A 19,348-nucleotide genomic window follows, 5' to 3' on the forward strand; every position below is an offset into this window, starting at 1 on the left:
ATACAACACGAAATACTTATGCAGAGTTCAAAATCAGAATTACGTGAGCATGTGAGAATGGCCTAACGGCGATCAATCTATTCTTAGCCCCATTACTATTGTTAATGTTAATATCCTCCTACCAGTCATCATAAATTTCCACGAACAAGGAAAAACTACATCCTATCTTTTAAGACAGTTGCAATTAAATAGTGCATGGCGCTTACACAACATGTAATATATCTACAGATGTATCATAGTTTAACACACTGACTGCAGCGGACGCACACTGCTACTGTCCCATATGTCCTAAAGTCGGTACATGTGTCCAAGTGACGATGTTAATAACTAACGCACATTGATCAAATTTTCTTTCTATCTAGAACCCATGTAACTCGGCCGATGAAGATTTTATTTTTCACTGCCTTGTTTAACTGTGGAAGACTACATTACCTTTCATCGCCCACTTCCCTCCTGAGGTTACGCCCAGCGAACAAATAAAACCAATTAGTTTCGATCGACACTTGATACTCACAGTTTTATGGAGTTAAACAATGGTGGCGTTATTGAAGAACTCAATTCCTTTATAATTGCGCCTTTCATAAAGCAGCGAATGTTAATGCATTAAAATTATAATCCAATACCTAATTACTGCTCTCGGATTAGATCCGTGTTAATTATAGTGATTACTGTGTAAATATATTACTGGGGCCTTAGGGAATTAAGATTGTTGAATCGTTTACCTGCATTCTAACAAATCTTATTCTCTGATTACTATATAAATTCGATGTAATGGGCGTTAATCGTATTCGTTACTGCGTGCTTATGTTCGGTGTTAAAAGCTGTAAATCTGCTAACCTCTAAATCTAGCCTGGTATCTGTAAACCTAGACAGTTATGGATGTGGATCAGGCGAGTACCATTTGCGAAACGGCTACTAAATAAGGCTCATCTGCACGCTAATCTTATACCATTCGCTTCGTTGAAGCCTCCTTTGTATTGTATATATTTTATACAGTTTAACACGAGTCTTCGGTAATATATATATATATATATATATATATATATATATATACACACACAAACATGATATATTTGATATTTTGTTATATCGATGATGTATTTCTTGTTTGGAGTAATGGGATAGAAAATGTTCAACAATTCCTAGAACAACGAAGTGATTTTTTATCATTAAAATTCACCTGGAAAACGTCACAAAATTCCGTGTCTTTTCTTGATGTAGACGATTTATTAAACAGCGGTCGCTTTAAACCTAAAATGTCAAGGACACAAATAGTATGCAATACCTACATTCTGATAGCTGCCATCCACAGCATGTATAGAAATCTATCTCCAAGGATCTTGCTCTAAGGTTTATATTTTATTTATACAATGGCTTTGATAATGTCACTGAGAAGTCACGAAATATTAAGCATTCAAAGTTAAGAAACGTGTTTTGTTTTCTTTTATACCTCTATATATAAAGTGTAAGGTAACAAACTTAGAGTCTACAGATTAAAGCGTTCTCGAGATGTCCTGCACATAGCTAGACGAGGTAAGCGCTAAGCCAAATCCCACAGAAGAATATGGCCATGATGAAACATGACACTGCGCACGTAAAAATGATTTTACGAGTACAGTATCAAGTCTATACGTCAGTTCGTTCGCAAAATATTTATATATATATATATATATATATAATTTTTTTTCAATTAAACATTGAATCACAAAAAGTACTTGCTCCGCCGGGACTCGAACCCGGATCTCTCACTTGCCGAAGTGAGAGATCCGGGTTCGAGTCCCGGCGGAGCAAGTACTTTTTGTGATTCAATGTTTATTGAAAAAAAAATTAAATTCGGCTATTGCCATTTATACAAATTTAATTAAATGTAAATAAAAGTCATTTGACAGGTATTTGGTCTTCCGATCATATGTTAGTTTGGTTATTTAAACACATATGTGACCAGATACGGCCAAATACAAAATTAATTGAATCGTAAAAAGTAAGGGCTCTGTGGTGTAATGGTAGCACATTCACCCGGCAAGTGAGAGATCCGGGTTTCGAGTCCGGCGGAGCAAGTACTTTTTGTGATTCAATGTTTATTGAAAAAAATTAAATTCGGCTATTGCCATTTATACAAATTTAATTAAAATGTAAATAAAAGTCATTTAACAGGTATTTGGTCTTCCGATCATATGTTAGTTTGGTTATTTAAAACACATATGTGACAGATACGGCCAAATACAAAATTAATTGAATCGTAAAAAGTAAGGGCTCTGTGGTGTAATGGTAGCACATTCACCCGGCAAGTGAGAGATCCGGGTTCGAGTCCCGGCGGAGCAAGTACTTTTTGTGATTCAATGTTTATTGAAAAAAAAAATTAAATTCGGCTATTGCCATTTATACAAATTTAATTAAATGTAAATAAAAGTCATTTGACAGGTATTTGGTCTTCCGATCATATGTTAGTTTGGTTATTTAAACACATATGTGACAGATACGGCCAAATACAAAATAATTGAATCGTAAAAAGTAAGGGCTCTGTGGTGTAATGGTAGCACATTCACCCGGCAAGTGAGAGATCCGGGTTCGAGTCCCGGCGGAGAGCAAGTACTTTTTGTGATTCAATGATTATTGAAAAAAAAAAATTAAATTCGGCTATTGCCATTTATACAAATTTAATTAAATGTAAATAAAAGTCATTTGACAGGTATTTGGTCTTCCGATCATATGTTAGTTTGGTTATTTAAACACATATGTGACAGATACGGCCAAATACAAAATTATTGAATCGTAAAAAGTAAGGGCTCTGTGGTGTAATGTAGCACATTCACCCGGCAAGTGAGAGATCCGGGTTCGAGTCCCAGCGGAGCAAGTACTTTTTGTGATTCAATGTTTATTGAAAAAAAAAAAAATTAAATTCGGCTATTGCCATTTATACAAATTTAATTAAATGTAAATAAAAAGTCATTTGACAGGTATTTGGTCTTCCGATCATATGTTAGTTTGGTTATTTAAACACATATGTGACAGATACGGCCAAATACAAAATAATTGAAATCGTTAAAAAAGTAAGGGCTCTGTGGTGTAATGGTAGCACATTCACCCGGCAAGTGAGAGATCCGGGTTCGAGTCCCGGCGGAGCAAGTACTTTTTGTGATTCAATGTTTATTGAAAAAAAAAATTAAATTCGGCTATTGCCATTTATACAAAAATTTAATTAAATGTAAATAAAAGTCATTTGACAGGTATTTGGTCTTCCGATCATATGTTAGTTTGGTTATTTAAAACACATATGTGACAGATACGGCCAAATACAAAATAATTGAATCGTAAAAAGTAAGGGCTCTGTGGTGTAATGGTAGCACATTCACCCGGCAAGTGAGAGATCCGGGTTCGAGTCCCGGCGGAGCAAGTACTTTTTGTGATTCAATGTTTATTGAAAAAAAAAAATTAAATTCGGCTATTGCCATTTATACAAATTTAATTAAATGTAAATAAAAGTCATTTGACAGGTATTTGGTCTTCCGATCATATGTTAGTTTGGTTATTTAAACACATATGTGACAGATACGGCCAAATACAAAATTATTGAATCGTAAAAAGTAAGGGGCTCTGTGGTGTAATGGTAGCACATTCACCCGGCAAGTGAGAGATCGGGGTTCGAGTCCCGGCGGAGCAAGTACTTTTTGTGATTCAATGTTTATTGAAAAAACAAAAATTAAATTCGGCTATTGCCATTTATACAAATTTAAATTAAATGTAAATAAAAGTCATTTGACAGTATTTGGTCTTCCGATCATATGTTAGTTTGGTTATTTAAACACATATGTGACAGATACGGCAAATACAAAAATAAATTGAATCGTAAAAAGTAGGGCTCTGTGGTGTAATGGTAGCACATTCACCCGCAAAGTGAGAGATCCGGGTTCGAGTCCCGGCGGAGCAAGTACTTTTTGTGATTCAATGTTTATTGAAAAAAAATTAAATTCGGCTATTGCCATTTATACAAATTTTAATTAAATGTATATATATATATATATATATATATATATTCCAATGCAAAATGGTACATTGTGCGCCCACCGAAGAAAGATTGACTACTAGTTCTATGATGCTGATACGAGATCAAAGGAATAGCTAAAAATATTTAGCTGACTCGCATATCATGGTCGCCCGCCATTGGTGGACAATAATTGTTACCGTCACTACTGCGTATCTATCTATTGAATAAGTGACCTCAACTTTTTGTACTCTAGTAATTGCCACTCTGTAGTTAGTTTATATACCATTTAACTCCACCCAGTTCAGACCAGGTGGTGACTGCTCTCGACATTGCCAGTGAGGTTAGGCGATAAGGCGTGATCACGTCTGTACCATAGTGTCTTTCCCAAATGATCCTTTCAAGTGCCAGTCTTAAGATTTCATACCAATTTCATAGTCATTTCCATAACGACTGTATCAAAGTGTTCCCTTCAAGTTATCCTCTTAAACCCCACACTAAATTTTTACTATCAATTACATCGTCATTCAAGCTCTACTGACAAATGCTTTTATAGGATTGTTCTTTTAAAATATATAAATCCCCCCTCCCATCCAACTTGGATAGTACCATAATGAAGTGCGACGTGCAAATGTTCAGTTAGCTATTCTCCCTGTACTATCGAACTTGATCGCCACTTCGTCACCACATACTATCAAACCCCAGCCCGACCCTATCGTCTGACCAAACGGCGAACCAAGACAGATAGTCTATAGAGTGAGGGAGTGGCTTTAACAATTGTAATTCTAAGTCCCTCTTTTCCTCTCCAACTTCTCCTCTTTTCAATTTTAACTTCTTTTCCTCCTAACTTTTAAACCTGTCGAAGTCAAGGATAACATCCATAAATTTGAAATATGTTTACAATTAACCGCACATTTTCCTCGCAAATGTAAACATTAATACTGGAATATCTGGAACCTCACTTGAACCTCGTGAAGATTTAGAATCTCTCTATTTCTACAAATTCTAACATGGACTTTAGGACAAATATATCACTGCTTAATTAGTGACAGCTATAGAGAACGAAACAGCCGCAGCCTTTTGCCAATCGCCTTATGGTCAACGCCCAAACTGATCCTCTAAAAGGCCGAAGGATAGGCGACGTGAGGTGTTTGTGCAGGGAGACGGTGATCGGATTATCGTGATGTGGAACAATAGAGAAGACACCTCATCGCCACACCCCTGACACTGCCACATCCCCACGGCCTCGGGCAGGGCGTGGGTACAAGGGTGTGGTCCGCGTCCACAGCATCGAGTGTGTCAACGGTAAATTCAAACTTAATTCATATACTTCATTTATTGGATCCTTTAATGTATGATATTCTTACAATATCAAAACACTGTAGGCTTCATCAGACACGCCTAGTATATGTAAAAGTGTTAAAGGACCGGTAATCGTAAGAGAAGTACGAAACATATTTAGCAAGCAACAGAACTGGTTCTATCAAAGTCACTATGATAATAAATGTATGCATCACCTTGATAAAGTTACATGAAAATTAAATATAGACAAATCAGAATTACTAAGTTATTAAGAAGTAAGAACATACACAGCTCTTATCAGTTATGTCTTATTAGGGACTAATTGGGATCCGAGGAAGCCATATATTCTGAAACATTCAATGAAAAAATATCGCAAGAGAAATTTCTTGAACTGTTTAGACTTCTTCAATTGGAATGGCAGGTGACGATAGTGAGTAATGCCGGATTAGTGTATGGATCTTTTTATAAAATGTAGTTGGATGGATGTATTGCAGAAATGATATATTCCTTGTAAAGTGTTCGTGAGTATTGTTTCCGGACACGAACTTATCAAGGTTTTGCTTGTCGTACAAAAGGCACTGGAAGATATACAATGAGGCAGAGGTAAGTTGTTAAGGGATGGAAAATGGCGTTTACGAGAATCGTTATAGGAGACCCCTGTCAGAAGTCTGATGATCCTCTTTTGTACCCGGAAGACCTTGAATGATTCGCTGGAATTAGCCCAAAAATGACTTCATATGAGATGTGGGACTGAAATAGCCACAATAGACTTCTTTCAGACTATTAAAAATCTACACCATTTGATAGCGTCAGAATATGTAGTAGGTTTTATTCAGTTTGGTTATTAAGAGGCTGATATACTGCTGCAAAGTAAGACCAGAGTCAAACTCCAAGCCTAGAAATCGAGTCGTAGAGACTACTTTGAAAGAAGATGGGAGATATTATCAAATCATTTTGAGGGCTATTACGATAATTTATAAAAACATCATGAAATTGAATTCCTCCGAATTTATTTTTAACCATCAGCACTGAACCACACATTCATAGATTGCGATTGTTTATAAAGGGAAGCTGACAGGTGACCTGAGTTTTTGCCGTAATATCTAATATTCTCAAGTGTTCTCGAACTGGTACTGTTTTTAATATACCTGAAATAATGTAGCTGGAAACAGTTACGAATCTAACGCAAAATGAGGCATCTGATTAACACATAACTACTTCACACCACCAACAAAAAACTAGAACAATTCTATGAAATTTTCAACTATTAAGCTCATACGTAAAGTGATAAATAAAACTAGCCAATCTACTTAATTATTTAGATTGCGATGGTAATGAAAAATTAACGAATATAACGTTTTAACAAGTTTTTCTAACATAGTAAATCTCACTTCCCTAATCTATCAGATAATTCTATACTGAAAAAGCAAAACTATCCTAATCATTAACATCGAATTATCATTAAAATTAGTATAATTGTTACATTTCATTCAATGCCTTAAAATCAATTTGAAAAACTAATTAAAATAAAAGAGAATTAAAATAACCACACTACCCGCATTATATTTCAAACATTCATTTATTTATTATTACTTAACTTCCACATAAAATTTCTACACATTTCAAAGAATATATTAATAACGAAGGACCGAAAACAGAGGTTTATTGAAATTATTACAGAACATGTCGGCCGACATATGATAGATATCTGTACGTAAAGTAATGCGTAATCGAATCAGAAGTAGATCCCTAAAGTAGTTTCTTTCCAGAATGTTAATATTTTAAATTTTTAATCCATTACAAAATCAAAGTCCACCAGATATGAACCTGATGACTGTTTCTGCCCACTACTATCACGCAGGACATGTTACTAAGGGGTTATACAAAAGTCACAAAATTGTAATTTGCTACATTAGGGCCACTGTCTACATACCTCGTCTGCTCTGGTGGACGTAATGTGTCGCTTCTCCCTGCCGTGATAAACCCGAGGCTTGGTCACCGCCTGTCGCGAGAATTCTGGGGCCGGGGTCAATCCTGAAACACAACAGCTGTCGTCAAGTGATGCTTACAATGAACATTTTAAATAATGTTGACTGGTAATAATTACAGCCAAAGCAATGAATTTCACAAGAAAATTACAAATCAGTACTTTCAATTCGAAAGCACTTCCAAAATAACCTTGCAACCAAGATTAAAGCATAACTTAGACGTAAACACTATACCGGGTAAAAACTGCTACGATTTGTACGCAAGAATGTGAAAGTGTGAATATTCGTGACCTGCGGCAGCAAGTAGACGAGAGTGGAAGGTCCTCGTGACTGACCTGGACTCTAGTAAGGTCATGTCGTAAGTATAACATTGTCGCATATTACACGAGTCAATTCCACTGAGTTTGAGAACCGCACATAATCATGTTTACCTGTAAGAAGACAATGCAATCTTGAAAATTTGATGTTTACTTTCGTCTTCAGTGACAAGAAGTGAAATTGGTAATTCATTTCTGACATGAAGTGTCACAAAGGCAGTCAGAAACACGCCATTAATGAGTCAGTACAGCGTATCCTTATTTAGCTACTACTACCTTAGCTTGCTGAGATGTACACTGTAAGGGTATTTTCTTATTCCAAGATGGAGGTGAAGAATAACGAATATGTCCTACACGTGAGGGAACGACGTCATACTGTACACATGAATGGTTCGAGTTCAACCATGGAGATCCGCGTTTAAGACATGGCTGAACCCGTAAACAGTATTTAAGATTTAAGAAACGTCTGTACTAAAGCGATAAGGAAGAAATACGTGTTCAATGAGTGTGCTTTATTTACTAATCAATGTATCGGAGTAACATCGTTCCTTGCTGTATCTTCAGCGATATCCCAAGAAATTCGTAAGTAAATAATAATCTATTTATGTGTACTGGAAGAAGATTATGTTTTAATAACGACACTCTGATTTAAATAAAGAGCTTTTCTGTTGCATTAACAAGCTCCAGTTCAAGATCTTCAGGTGCCTTATTAACACCGTTTCTTGGAGTGTCTTTGATGTATCAAGAGCTCTCGTCTTTCGATAATAAGCTCCAGCTTCAGCTCAGAAACCTCACAGGTAAATACAAGAATTTTTACTCAAAACTTTCAATTTTTCACTTTCAAAATACTACATTACTCTCAGGAGTACCCGGCCAAAGCGGAGTAAAAACCATTAACACACGGTGCATTCTTTGATTCAAGTAAAACGTAGACTAAATAAGTCACACTGATCACTGATTGGTTTGAGCTCTAACCAATCACCGTATTGCTCGTCCCTCTTCACTTACATGTGGACGTGCAGTCTTGTCAGTTTGGTTTATCATCTGTTGACTGAGTAGAAATCTGAAAAATATGCTCTATTATCTAGTACAGGATAATTGTTGCATCCACTCAAATGTGACCAGGTCAATGAAGCAGGAGCAAGGAGCGAGAGAGGGTCTATTATCACCAAAAGACCACCACCGCTAGTTTTAAGGCTCCATGGTGCTGATCTGTCACACCTGGATACTACGTAATTGTCAAATCCAAGTTTAGAATTAGTAAAATCGGCTGTAAGATTAGTTTACTTTGCCTGGATTTACCCTCTTCCCTAAGGCTAGTGTTTTATCTCGTAGGGTGTCCGGTCTCTGGAGAATTTTACATCTTTCAGTGAGCTATCAACAGTCTTAAGTTTTCACTTGAGGAATTGCGTATGATTTCTAAAGCATCACTCTGTTTTTTTCCGAATGACTGTCAGTTGCCGATCAGTTTTTAAATTTACTTTTGTAAAACGAACTGTTATGAATTTGTAAGAGATAAGTCCGGGGCAGGTAGCTTGAAATAGCTTAGCGGCAAGATTTTCGTCGTAGGATTTTACAGTCTTGTTGCCCTTGCTGTTTTTCCCTTATGATATAAACCATAACATTGCATCGATGATTCAGACATGATACCTTCGGATTTGGGTATCTGAAGCGTCTTGGCAGTAAAGAGCTTTGAAGCGCCTTTCCGTGTGCTCAATCCTATTTTCAAATGCGGTTAACTTAGTGCCGAGGGCATCAAGTTTACATGGAAAGTACATCAAAGTGTCTATCTTATTGGAAAGTTCAGATAAAATTTTGGTAAAACCAGTCATTTGTGATAATAGAGTGTTGATGGGTATCTTATTTTCATCTTTACAGTCAGCCTGAAGGCGATCCCACTATAGGTCCTAATCAGCTGCCAGTCGGTCATAATCCGCTTTAGATATCTTTATACAGTCCCTGTGAAACCATCTGCCACCAACGTTATCACGTTTAACTCCCTGCTGGCATTCAGTAACCTCTCAAAGATAGGCGGCACGAGAACTTTTACATGAGTTGATGACATTCCTGTGTTTGAAGTAGCTATCTATACACGCATCTCGTATTATGATACTGGACGCGTATACGCATGCAGTTAATAAAAAGATACTGTAACAAATTGAAATGCTCAAAAACTGATGCCACTCAACTCAGCCCAGCCTGAAAAATCAACAATAACGAATAGCCCAGATATCATGACAGAATTATTACGTGTAGTGCTTAAAAACAGTGACGATGAGTAATTTAGGAGGCAGTAGTACAAAAGTTGCGCAAGAATGTTTAAACCCACAGCACAGATGATTATAGTAAGAGTGACGTAGAGAATTATTGACAAATTACAACCTAGCTGTTATGATATTATTTATCTCTTGATTGATCTTGTTAGATCGAATTAATGAGAAGAAACTAATGATCAGGATCGGATTTTACGACGGACAGGTGTGAAAAACAAATATACAATCAATTCATTGATCAGGACAAGTAAAGATTGCATGCAACGTGAGCCCAGAGAGCTACATAACTAGATAAGAAACAAAGTTTATTAAGGGGCATTCTTGCAATCATTCATGCAATGCAACTAATTCAGCAATCTTGTTGAAGGATCCTAACTTCATTTCGAAATACCTTATTGTACTTCTGATGACTCGACAAGAAACAACTAAAATAGCCCTACATTTTTTTGCTACTGGAGAAGTATGATTGCCCGGCGAAGTCTGTAAGCCATTACGAGAAATTCTAAGGTTCGGAATTTGGGACACGAATCATACCTGGAGCGATAACACGTTCTGTTCTAAGTTTCGTTTGAAAAAAACTCTGAAAAGAGATTTATTTGCTATGTTTTGTAACTTTGCTACAATGTAAAATAGTGACAGTTCAAAGTAGAATACATCCTATACGCACATAGTTTATTTTTATATAATGTTCAATTCGAGTACTTGACAATTTATTAATACAACGAAACACTACAAAAATGCTTCAAAATTAAATAAAAATCGTTATGGCTCTCTGATGAACGTTGGAACTTATCCAATTACAAATTATCGGCTAAAGAGAATGTGGTATTTATGTAAGGACTAATTTTTTCTCGTACACCAAACAAATTTCATCAGATTAACTTCTTAACCGATGCTTTGGAAATCGCAACGAACCATAAAAGTTAAATAATATTTTAGTCGAAAACATTGTGATGATCAAAATAATATTCAAGGAACGTTAAAGATAGCAATCACCAACACTTCCACAGGAACATCCTTTTGAGTAGTTCATAAGTTTAATGTTGGTAAATATTTCAAACCCCGATCTACCTACTGACTGTTTTCCTACATCCATCAAAATGCCTGATTTCTAGATCCTGATTGCATTTCATACTGAATGAAATGCAATCAGGCCTTCGGCCAAAGGAAAAGCTGTTGTAATTCGAAACACGGTTTGTTACGTATCAGAAGCATAAAGACAACTAAAGTCATATAATGATATAAAATGCATCGGGAACTCTTATATCGCCGACTTTAGACTGGAAACCAAAAGTAATATTTTTACTCATTGTGTTAGTGGGGCGGGTAAGTTACCTACGTTGACAACTTATCAAACACGTGGACGATAGTTGTTTAATATAACAAATATACCGACAAGATCATATTACGCTTCTCGTAACTCCATTTATCATTTCAAACAATTTTGTCCCCACAGTAAATTGACATATCGGTGAAGCAAGCTCTATAGGACGACTTCATTCAATTGGATCGAGTACACTAAAGCTACTGGGTCAGCGCTCTTTCATGCCATGCCACGATTCAAGCCGTTGGGACATACGACATACGAGTAATCCTCATTGAATCTCAATACCCTGTTCGTGTTGTACTTGGATAATTTGAGTCGAGTTTTAGTTCACGTATCCGTACTTAACTGCATTGTTCACTCTTACTTTATAATAGTTTATGAGCTTATATAGGGTGATTGATTTCACATAAACAAAATAACAAACAAGTGTAAGGGGGATGAAACTTACATTTTAATAACCCGTATGTATGTATAGTCTAACTAATATTTCCACATAAGAGGATCCTGGATGTTTCTTTGTACTCTATGATGTGCCCAGAAATTATTCAGATATTGAAAAATATAAAACACCAGTACATAAATCGATTTAATAATTGATCTATAGCCATAGTTAAAATTTAATAAGTAAGTCTTAAAACTTGGACATACTTGTGAACGTAATACAGAAAATGTAAAGCTTGTAAGTTGAAATGGATAATTAAACCACAACAAAATAATATTGTGTTTATTCCTAAATTTTCTGCGTGGTGTTTTTCATCAAAAGAGAAAAAAGTCAAAGCTAACTCACCGTAATTAAAATATGCCACCCTGACTGTACTTTGAATGATTCATTGCTTCTAAACGTTGATGCAGATAATTTAAAGCGATACGGAGGAGATAAGAGCAATTACTGTAACATCTATCTTTTGAAGTAAAATAGTTAATCGTAGTGCAGTAACGAGGTTAGCGCAAGACTTGCATCACGTCTAATTGTTTAATTGAGAACGTGACGAGCGTCAATTTAAACGGATCTGTATTAAGAGATAATTTCTCCTTTTCAACTGTCTCCGAGAGTTTCAAAGTAATAGTCCACTTCATTAGAGGTAGCAGTCAATGAGTGTTTCTGAAGCAACCTAGTTTGGAGCAATTGGAACGTCAAGTACTGTAAGTACCGTACTCAGTCACTAGACCTCGGTTATAAACCGCTACGCCTGCTATGTGTACTAGCCGGACGGTTTGACAACAGAGTACATAAAGGCTATTTAAAATTGCCTTACTTTAATTGATTCGATTTCATTTTAGATAACAAATTCCATCACCACCTATAAGAGTTGACAGGCTATCACTCCTCAGGTCGAAGAAAAATGTCCCTGATGTCTGTTTCATATCTGCTGAAATGACATTTTATCACAATGTTTACCTTCCAACTCATAAATAATAACCCCTAGAAATTCTGTAATATTTATTCAGAAATAAATCAACGCCTATGAACTCAGAACCGAAGGATTCTAAAACTCCTCTATCAATAATAACAGTCATGAAAACAGGATTTTCCCGGACATTTGCAATCGGTCAGGGACACAAAAATCAGTAACACTACATTTCGAGACCTGCAATCTGATCTCTTCTTCAGGTAAATGACAAACCTAACAGATAATTAAAATCTAAGTTAATTTTTTTTTAATCATACCAGAGCCTTGTAACACGCTTAACCCGGAAATCACAACAATTGTGTGAGTCAACTTCACTAATTTTAAAACATGCTCTTAACAAAAACAAAACACAACACTAATTATTAAAGCTGGACTACAGAATATAGCTCACACAATAGGTCTACATTCGCCTACAGAGCAATAGTAGTTGGCCAATTTGTGTATTTTAACCTAGATTGTAATCATGTGTTAGGTTACTTATTCACCTGAAGAAGAGATCAGATTGCAGATTTCGACACGTAGTGATACTGACTTTTTGAATTACTGAAAGATGGCAAATGCCCGGACAAATCCGGTTTCCTTCACAATCCTTCCATCGTCAAAAACAAACTTCAAACAAAGAATGAGATACACGTTATTTGAAGGAAACTATAATACAATTTATTAATTTGAAAAATTTTCGAATGTTCAAAAACATTTAATATTTAAATTCAGCAACTATCATTAATGGACTTACGTGTATTGATAACATACGAGAAAAAACTATTCTCCACGTATAACATAATTACGGCAACGCAAGTTGTTGGATATATCACTGCCTAAAAATTAATTAACTAAAAATTATTAATTCTGAATTACGTTATGAATTACTATTCAACAAAAATTCAGTGTCAGATGTATGTAACAGGTAAGCAACCACCCACAGTTGATACACGTGTCTAGCCGAGACTCGATGACCGATAATCCTGGCCCGCGCTCAGCCTCAAGGCAAAGAGTTAATACCGTTCCTCACCAGGTATCAGACATCTTGATAACAGTGCTGCCATCAATTTAGCTGGGGCGGTCCCTGCCCCTTTATCAGATCTCTGTCAGCTTCTTGCCTCTCAACTATTAAAAACAACTTCCACTTTCAGACGATTCATTAGTTTGATAGATGTGCAACAACAAATAACTGCGCTACTTGTTCAAAAATAGAAAAATTAAGTTAAACATTAATGACAATGGGATGTAATTGTAAATGTAATTGTTGGCTAGTCAAAAAGCTATTGTAATCCACAAAGGTGTGAGCCACCCATCCATAGTAACATTTTTTTATGCTAACTGCGACTTACACATCGGACGTGGAACACGTGTAGTGCCACAAATAGAGGCCTTCATCCGCATCGTTATATTTACATACTCACACCGCATTTAACACTAAACCAATTAAAACGCATCATATGATTGTTGTAGGAATGAGGGGAAATGTCTAGTAGTATTGTATTCGATTTTTAGCTTTTATAGCTTTTTAGGTAAAATACAGAAATTAATCTCCTCAAAAAGTGAGAGATCAAAACATTACTTTCATATTTCTGCTGCGGGTCAAACATGGGTGATTGTTTTCTATATTAAAAAAGGAGAGTTACCTATTGAACATTTGAGATGGAGGCGCTCCTCCTCCTTGATAAACACTCATAAAAGATCATCTATACTTTTACGACAAGGTGGTTGGTAAAAACATAATGTTGACTTGTGGTGACATTGAAATTGTCGGGTTGCTCTCAACGTTACATTTGAGATGGAGGCGCCCATCCTCCTTGATAAACACTCATATAAGATTATCTCTACTTTTACGACAAGGTGGTTGGTAAAAACACAATGTTGACTTGTTGTGACATTGAAATTGTCGGGTTGCTCTCAACGTTACATTTGAGATGGATGCGCCCATCCTCCTTGATAAACACTCATATAAGATCATCTCTACTTTTACGACAAGGTGGTTGGTAAAAACACAATGTTGACTTGTGGTGACATTGAAATTGTCGGGTTGCTCTCAACGTTACATTTTAGTTCGTGAGAGTAAGGGTTTTAAATTCAAGGATACACAATAATGTTATTCCAAAACCCTCAAAGTCCATTTAAATGTGTGTTCCAAATTACGATATTGAAAACGAGAGACTGTGTTGGACATCCGTTTCACTAATAACGTACCTGTAAAACATCAGCGAATATGTTTGAGATAAATAAGAATGAAAATGACGATCTACCTACAGTTGGGCAGCACATTGCATACACTCGCGTGCTGGTTACAGCCAAATCATCAATGTAACCTACGACAGTCGACATGGACTCACAGTGACTCCAGGAAGACGACCGAGTGGAGCGCTATAACACGAGACAGATCATATCAATACCAGAACGAAGGCTGAAGGCGAAAGCGTAAAGAATATTACAACGATCACCAAACGCACCGGAACTATCCTCGGAAAGAACAGAAATTGAGTTTAGCACAAACGCGGTTCAAGCTCCAGGTATCAAAGGAATATACATTAATATGTTTATTCGGGACAGTCACCGTTAAGCTTTTGCAGCAGTGCTTTATCGTTTCTATAATCGCCTAGTGTAAATGGTCAGATCAAATAAAATTTGGAGGAAATCTATTGTCCCGGATATAGGTATGTATGTCTGTTTAAAAATCTTATTTTATGGCAAGAATTCTGATCATAAAATGTTTTATTTGTTCTAGTTTTAACGATGACAGAGTCAGCCACAACTTTCACTGAAGAAATATACTCTAATCTGTCTCCAGAATTAACAAATAGAAATTATTGGTACTACAATACTTAAAATAACAATAATTAACAATAAAACATTTTCCTTTACAATAATATTGTTAGTTTACAACATTCACAGAAAAAGACAAAATACACACATATACACAAAACATGTATCCACCATATACTTTAATTTATTTTTTATTGTCTTGATTTGTCATATTTGTACATAATTGTGGTATGAGACAGAAAATAGATAGAACTTATATTGAACTATTTTATAGGTTGAAAGAACCTGTAAAGGTGTTGAATTTACATGAACAAAATAATTTACTACACAGACTTCATTTATATTATTATATATACTCGTAATAAAACAAAAAAATTTTTTTCTTTTTAAAATTCAGCATACCAGATTAAAGAATTGGTCATTAAAGAAAAATTCCTACTAACACTGGACGATAATACTTTATTTCCAAGTTATACGTAATCCCACAATACAGATTGAGCAGAAAACTACGTAGATGTTTTTATTTACATAATGGCTTGATTAGACTAAGAGATAACATAGCGTCTCATATATAATGCGCCTAAGATGATAATCTCTAACACCAAAGATCGGATCCTGACGTGAGCCAGACAAATTTGGTGAGGATCACAACTTGACCCGCTATTCATTTATCATTGGGTAATAGATTAATTTAGGACGAAAATAGCCGGTTTGGATGTACAATTCGACTTACGGCAAAACCTGCTATATTAACAGAGTATCGATTTCAATAAAAATTAACGGTTATAAAAACCTTTTTACAGCACTATACTCGTATACTAATAGTCATACAAAAAGTAACACTATACCACGAAAAAGAAGTATAACTGTTATACGAGTCGTGAACCTGCTTCTTAGGCTTCAGGTTTAGCACGTGGCTATTTTATTACTGGCCTACAAATCTTTTTGTCTGTGAACCTTATTTTAATTATAACGGTACAGGCAACAAAACTGAACAACACTTGTATAAAAACTTACCTTTCGTTTAACTAGTGTTGCTTAATGAGTTTTCAATACCATAATATGATATATTGGTCAGGGTCTACCACAGCATAGCATTTTTCTACAGCACCAACTTTTAGTGTAATTATTGCAAGATGAACCCTCTGTAGATCAACTATAGATTTAACCAACAACAGAGCAGAGTTAGGTTTTTTCTAACGGAATCTTGTGTAAACAAATAACAATAAATAAATTGAAACTTTAAAATGCTATAATGAATAAATTACTGTAATGCGATAGTAGACATAATTTTCAAGAGGTATCACCCAATTCTTTAGACGGAAATGGGATTGAAGCTATACATTATTCCGGAGCGAGAAAGATGTAAATCTGACGAGTCACAGAGTCGTACACGAGACAGAGACAGAGACAGCCTCCAGTCCAGCCTCAGCACCTGTCTATCACGTCGATGGGTGACAGGCATCATCTGTTACCTCGGTTATCGAATTTTTCTGTCACGCCAGGAACATATCCATACTGTAATATTACTCAATCAACTTCATTATAAAAACACATTGTACGTGGTTGAGAAGACGTTTCAACTTATGTTTAAAAGTTATTTTATACCGTAATAACACATTATATGAGCTGCAGATAGTTCAAAATACGTGTAGGTATCTGTTGCACAGCTAGTTTTAAAGTTAAATCCTTTACGACACGTTCTAAAAAGGATACATAGTTCACAGGTAAATACATATTTCAGTAGCTTTGAAAATCAAATCAAAGAGTATTCACACGTAAACCCATAAGCGTATTTGAAAATAAATAAAATGTTGTTGCAAGGAACATTTTGAAGCAATTTCATGACATTATAGCCCGAGATTAGCTTATTGGTGTTTTCTCGTCCCAATATTTTTGTAATTAATTCTGTTATTCAGTTAGTGAATTGGCAAGTAACGAACGCACTAACGCCATTGACCATTGCTCAGGCATTTCGATCGATACTCTAGAACGGCCTTGTAAGGCTTCGTGCAGAGAAACTGCATAAAGAAGACAAACAAAAATGCGATGTACCACAGAACAAGGAGGTGCGACGCCTCTATTCACTTACAAACGGAGCGAAGAAGGGATATGCGCGTTTTGTCTATCGCAGCACGAAACTGATGGCCCCATCACATTGAGCCAAATCATGTACTTATCACGAATGACTGTGATGGCCTCCATTCATATTGGAAATGTCACATTTTACGAGTACATTAAAGATGTATACATTGTTGGTATACTACGAAACCATTTAAATTACAAAAGGTTTTCGTTCAGTGCTGGCGCGCGATTAATTGCTTCCCCATATTGACTTAACTTTTACATGGTTTTAAATATTATATGTCAGCGAGATTTTCGCCTGGAGCGTAATGGATCTTTATCGACACGATGTTCGATATTGACGTCCCTAAATGCCTCAATCGAAATACGGATAGTTTTAGCGAGATAGGCTCAGAACTTGAGGAAATTGCCTCAATCGACATACTGTTAGGTTTAGTGAGCTCAGAACTTGAGGAAATTACCTCAATGGACATACTGTTAGGTTTAGTGAGCTCAGAACTTGATGAAATTGCCTCAATCGACATACTGCTAGGTTTAGTGAGCTCAGAACTTGAGGAAATTACCTCAATCGACATACTGTTAGGTTTAGTGAGCTCAGAACTTGAGGAAACTATTTCAATCGACATACGGTTAGGGTTAGAGAGCTCAGAGCTTGAGGAAACTACCTCAATCGACATACTGTTAGGGTTAGAGAGCTCAGAGCTTGAGGAAACTACCTCTATCGACATACTGTTAGGTTTAGTGAGCCCAGAACTTGAATCGACATACGGTTAGATTTATAGTGAGCTCATAAACTTGAGGAAACTATCTCTTAAGCATTCAATCAATAGATGAATACAACGTACTGTTTTCGCTACACGTTGAGATACATTCCCGCGACAATTTAGGTAAGCTTCTGGGTACATTTCAAATTTTAGACAGTTATGCGACAATGTTTTCAACCTATAAAATATCGTCATTACAGATAGCGCATCAAGAAAATATATTCAGAATTCACTTAAATGTTACGCGAGTCAATACAGATGGAAATTGTCTTTCTGAAAACTGATCGCCTTTAAGACATTTAGAAAAACAAATTGACATTTCGCGTAGATAACAAGTTTCGCTCAGTCCAACGTCACTGTTACAACCAAGATAAACAAACGTAACTGACTAACTTCCCAATTCGGCAAAGTTGGACAAACCGATACCGCGCGAACTTCCCCGATGAAACTTCCACAAAGCTCGACAGAATTCGATCCAATTACATTAGATTGGACGTAGCAGCGCGGGTCTCATTCAATCTGCTAAACTCCACGGATAGGCCGACATTGCGCACTATGGACTTCACGATCGAAACTTGGCACCTAATTTTACTCATGCGGACTCGCTCTTTTGTGTGTTAAGGAAAGGGTGGAGTCCAATTTCTGGGAGTAGGCCACTAAATGTGAACAGCAATGGATGGTATTCACTACCCTTTCGCTCCTTCTAATTTAATTCCGCATTGTTTGCTGGCCTGACTGATTACAGTATTCAATACTACAACACTACAACAAGTGCGTAGAGCCATGATGCTGAGAGCCAATTTCTGGGAGTAGGCCACTAAATGTGAACAGCAATGGATGGTATTCACTACCCTTTCGCTCCTTCTAATTTAATTCCGCATTGTTTGCTGGCCTGACTGATTACAGTATCCAATACTACAACACTACAACAAGTGCGTAGAGCCATGATGCTGAGAGCCAATTTCTGGGAGTAGGCCACTAAATGTGAACAACAATGGATGGTATTCACTACCCTTTCGCTCCTTCTAATTTAATTCCGCATTGTTTGCTGGCCTGACTGATTACAGTACTCAATACTACAACACTACAACAAGTGCGTAGAGCCATGATGCTGAGAGCCAATTTCTGGGAGTAG

At 36.3% G+C, this 19,348-nt stretch overlaps 1 protein-coding gene and 1 non-coding gene across 2 annotated transcripts in view; one reads left to right on the forward strand and one right to left on the reverse strand.

Annotated features, from left to right (window-relative positions):
- LOC124359678 (disintegrin and metalloproteinase domain-containing protein 12) overlaps positions 1 to 19,348 on the reverse strand; it is a 192,888-nt gene that overhangs the window by 77,767 nt on the left and 95,773 nt on the right. Inside the window, exon 2 of the mRNA XM_046812619.1 lies at positions 7,218 to 7,318. Coding sequence (XP_046668575.1) covers positions 7,218 to 7,318 — 101 coding nt within the window. The remainder of the gene's footprint in view (positions 1 to 7,217; positions 7,319 to 19,348) is intronic.
- Trnac-gca lies at positions 3,858 to 3,928 on the forward strand. Its single transcript has one exon. It is a non-coding gene; the product is annotated as a tRNA-Cys (tRNA).

Source organism: Homalodisca vitripennis, chromosome 4, assembly GCF_021130785.1.
Source record: "Homalodisca vitripennis isolate AUS2020 chromosome 4, UT_GWSS_2.1, whole genome shotgun sequence".
Lineage (NCBI taxonomy): Eukaryota > Metazoa > Arthropoda > Insecta > Hemiptera > Cicadellidae > Homalodisca > Homalodisca vitripennis.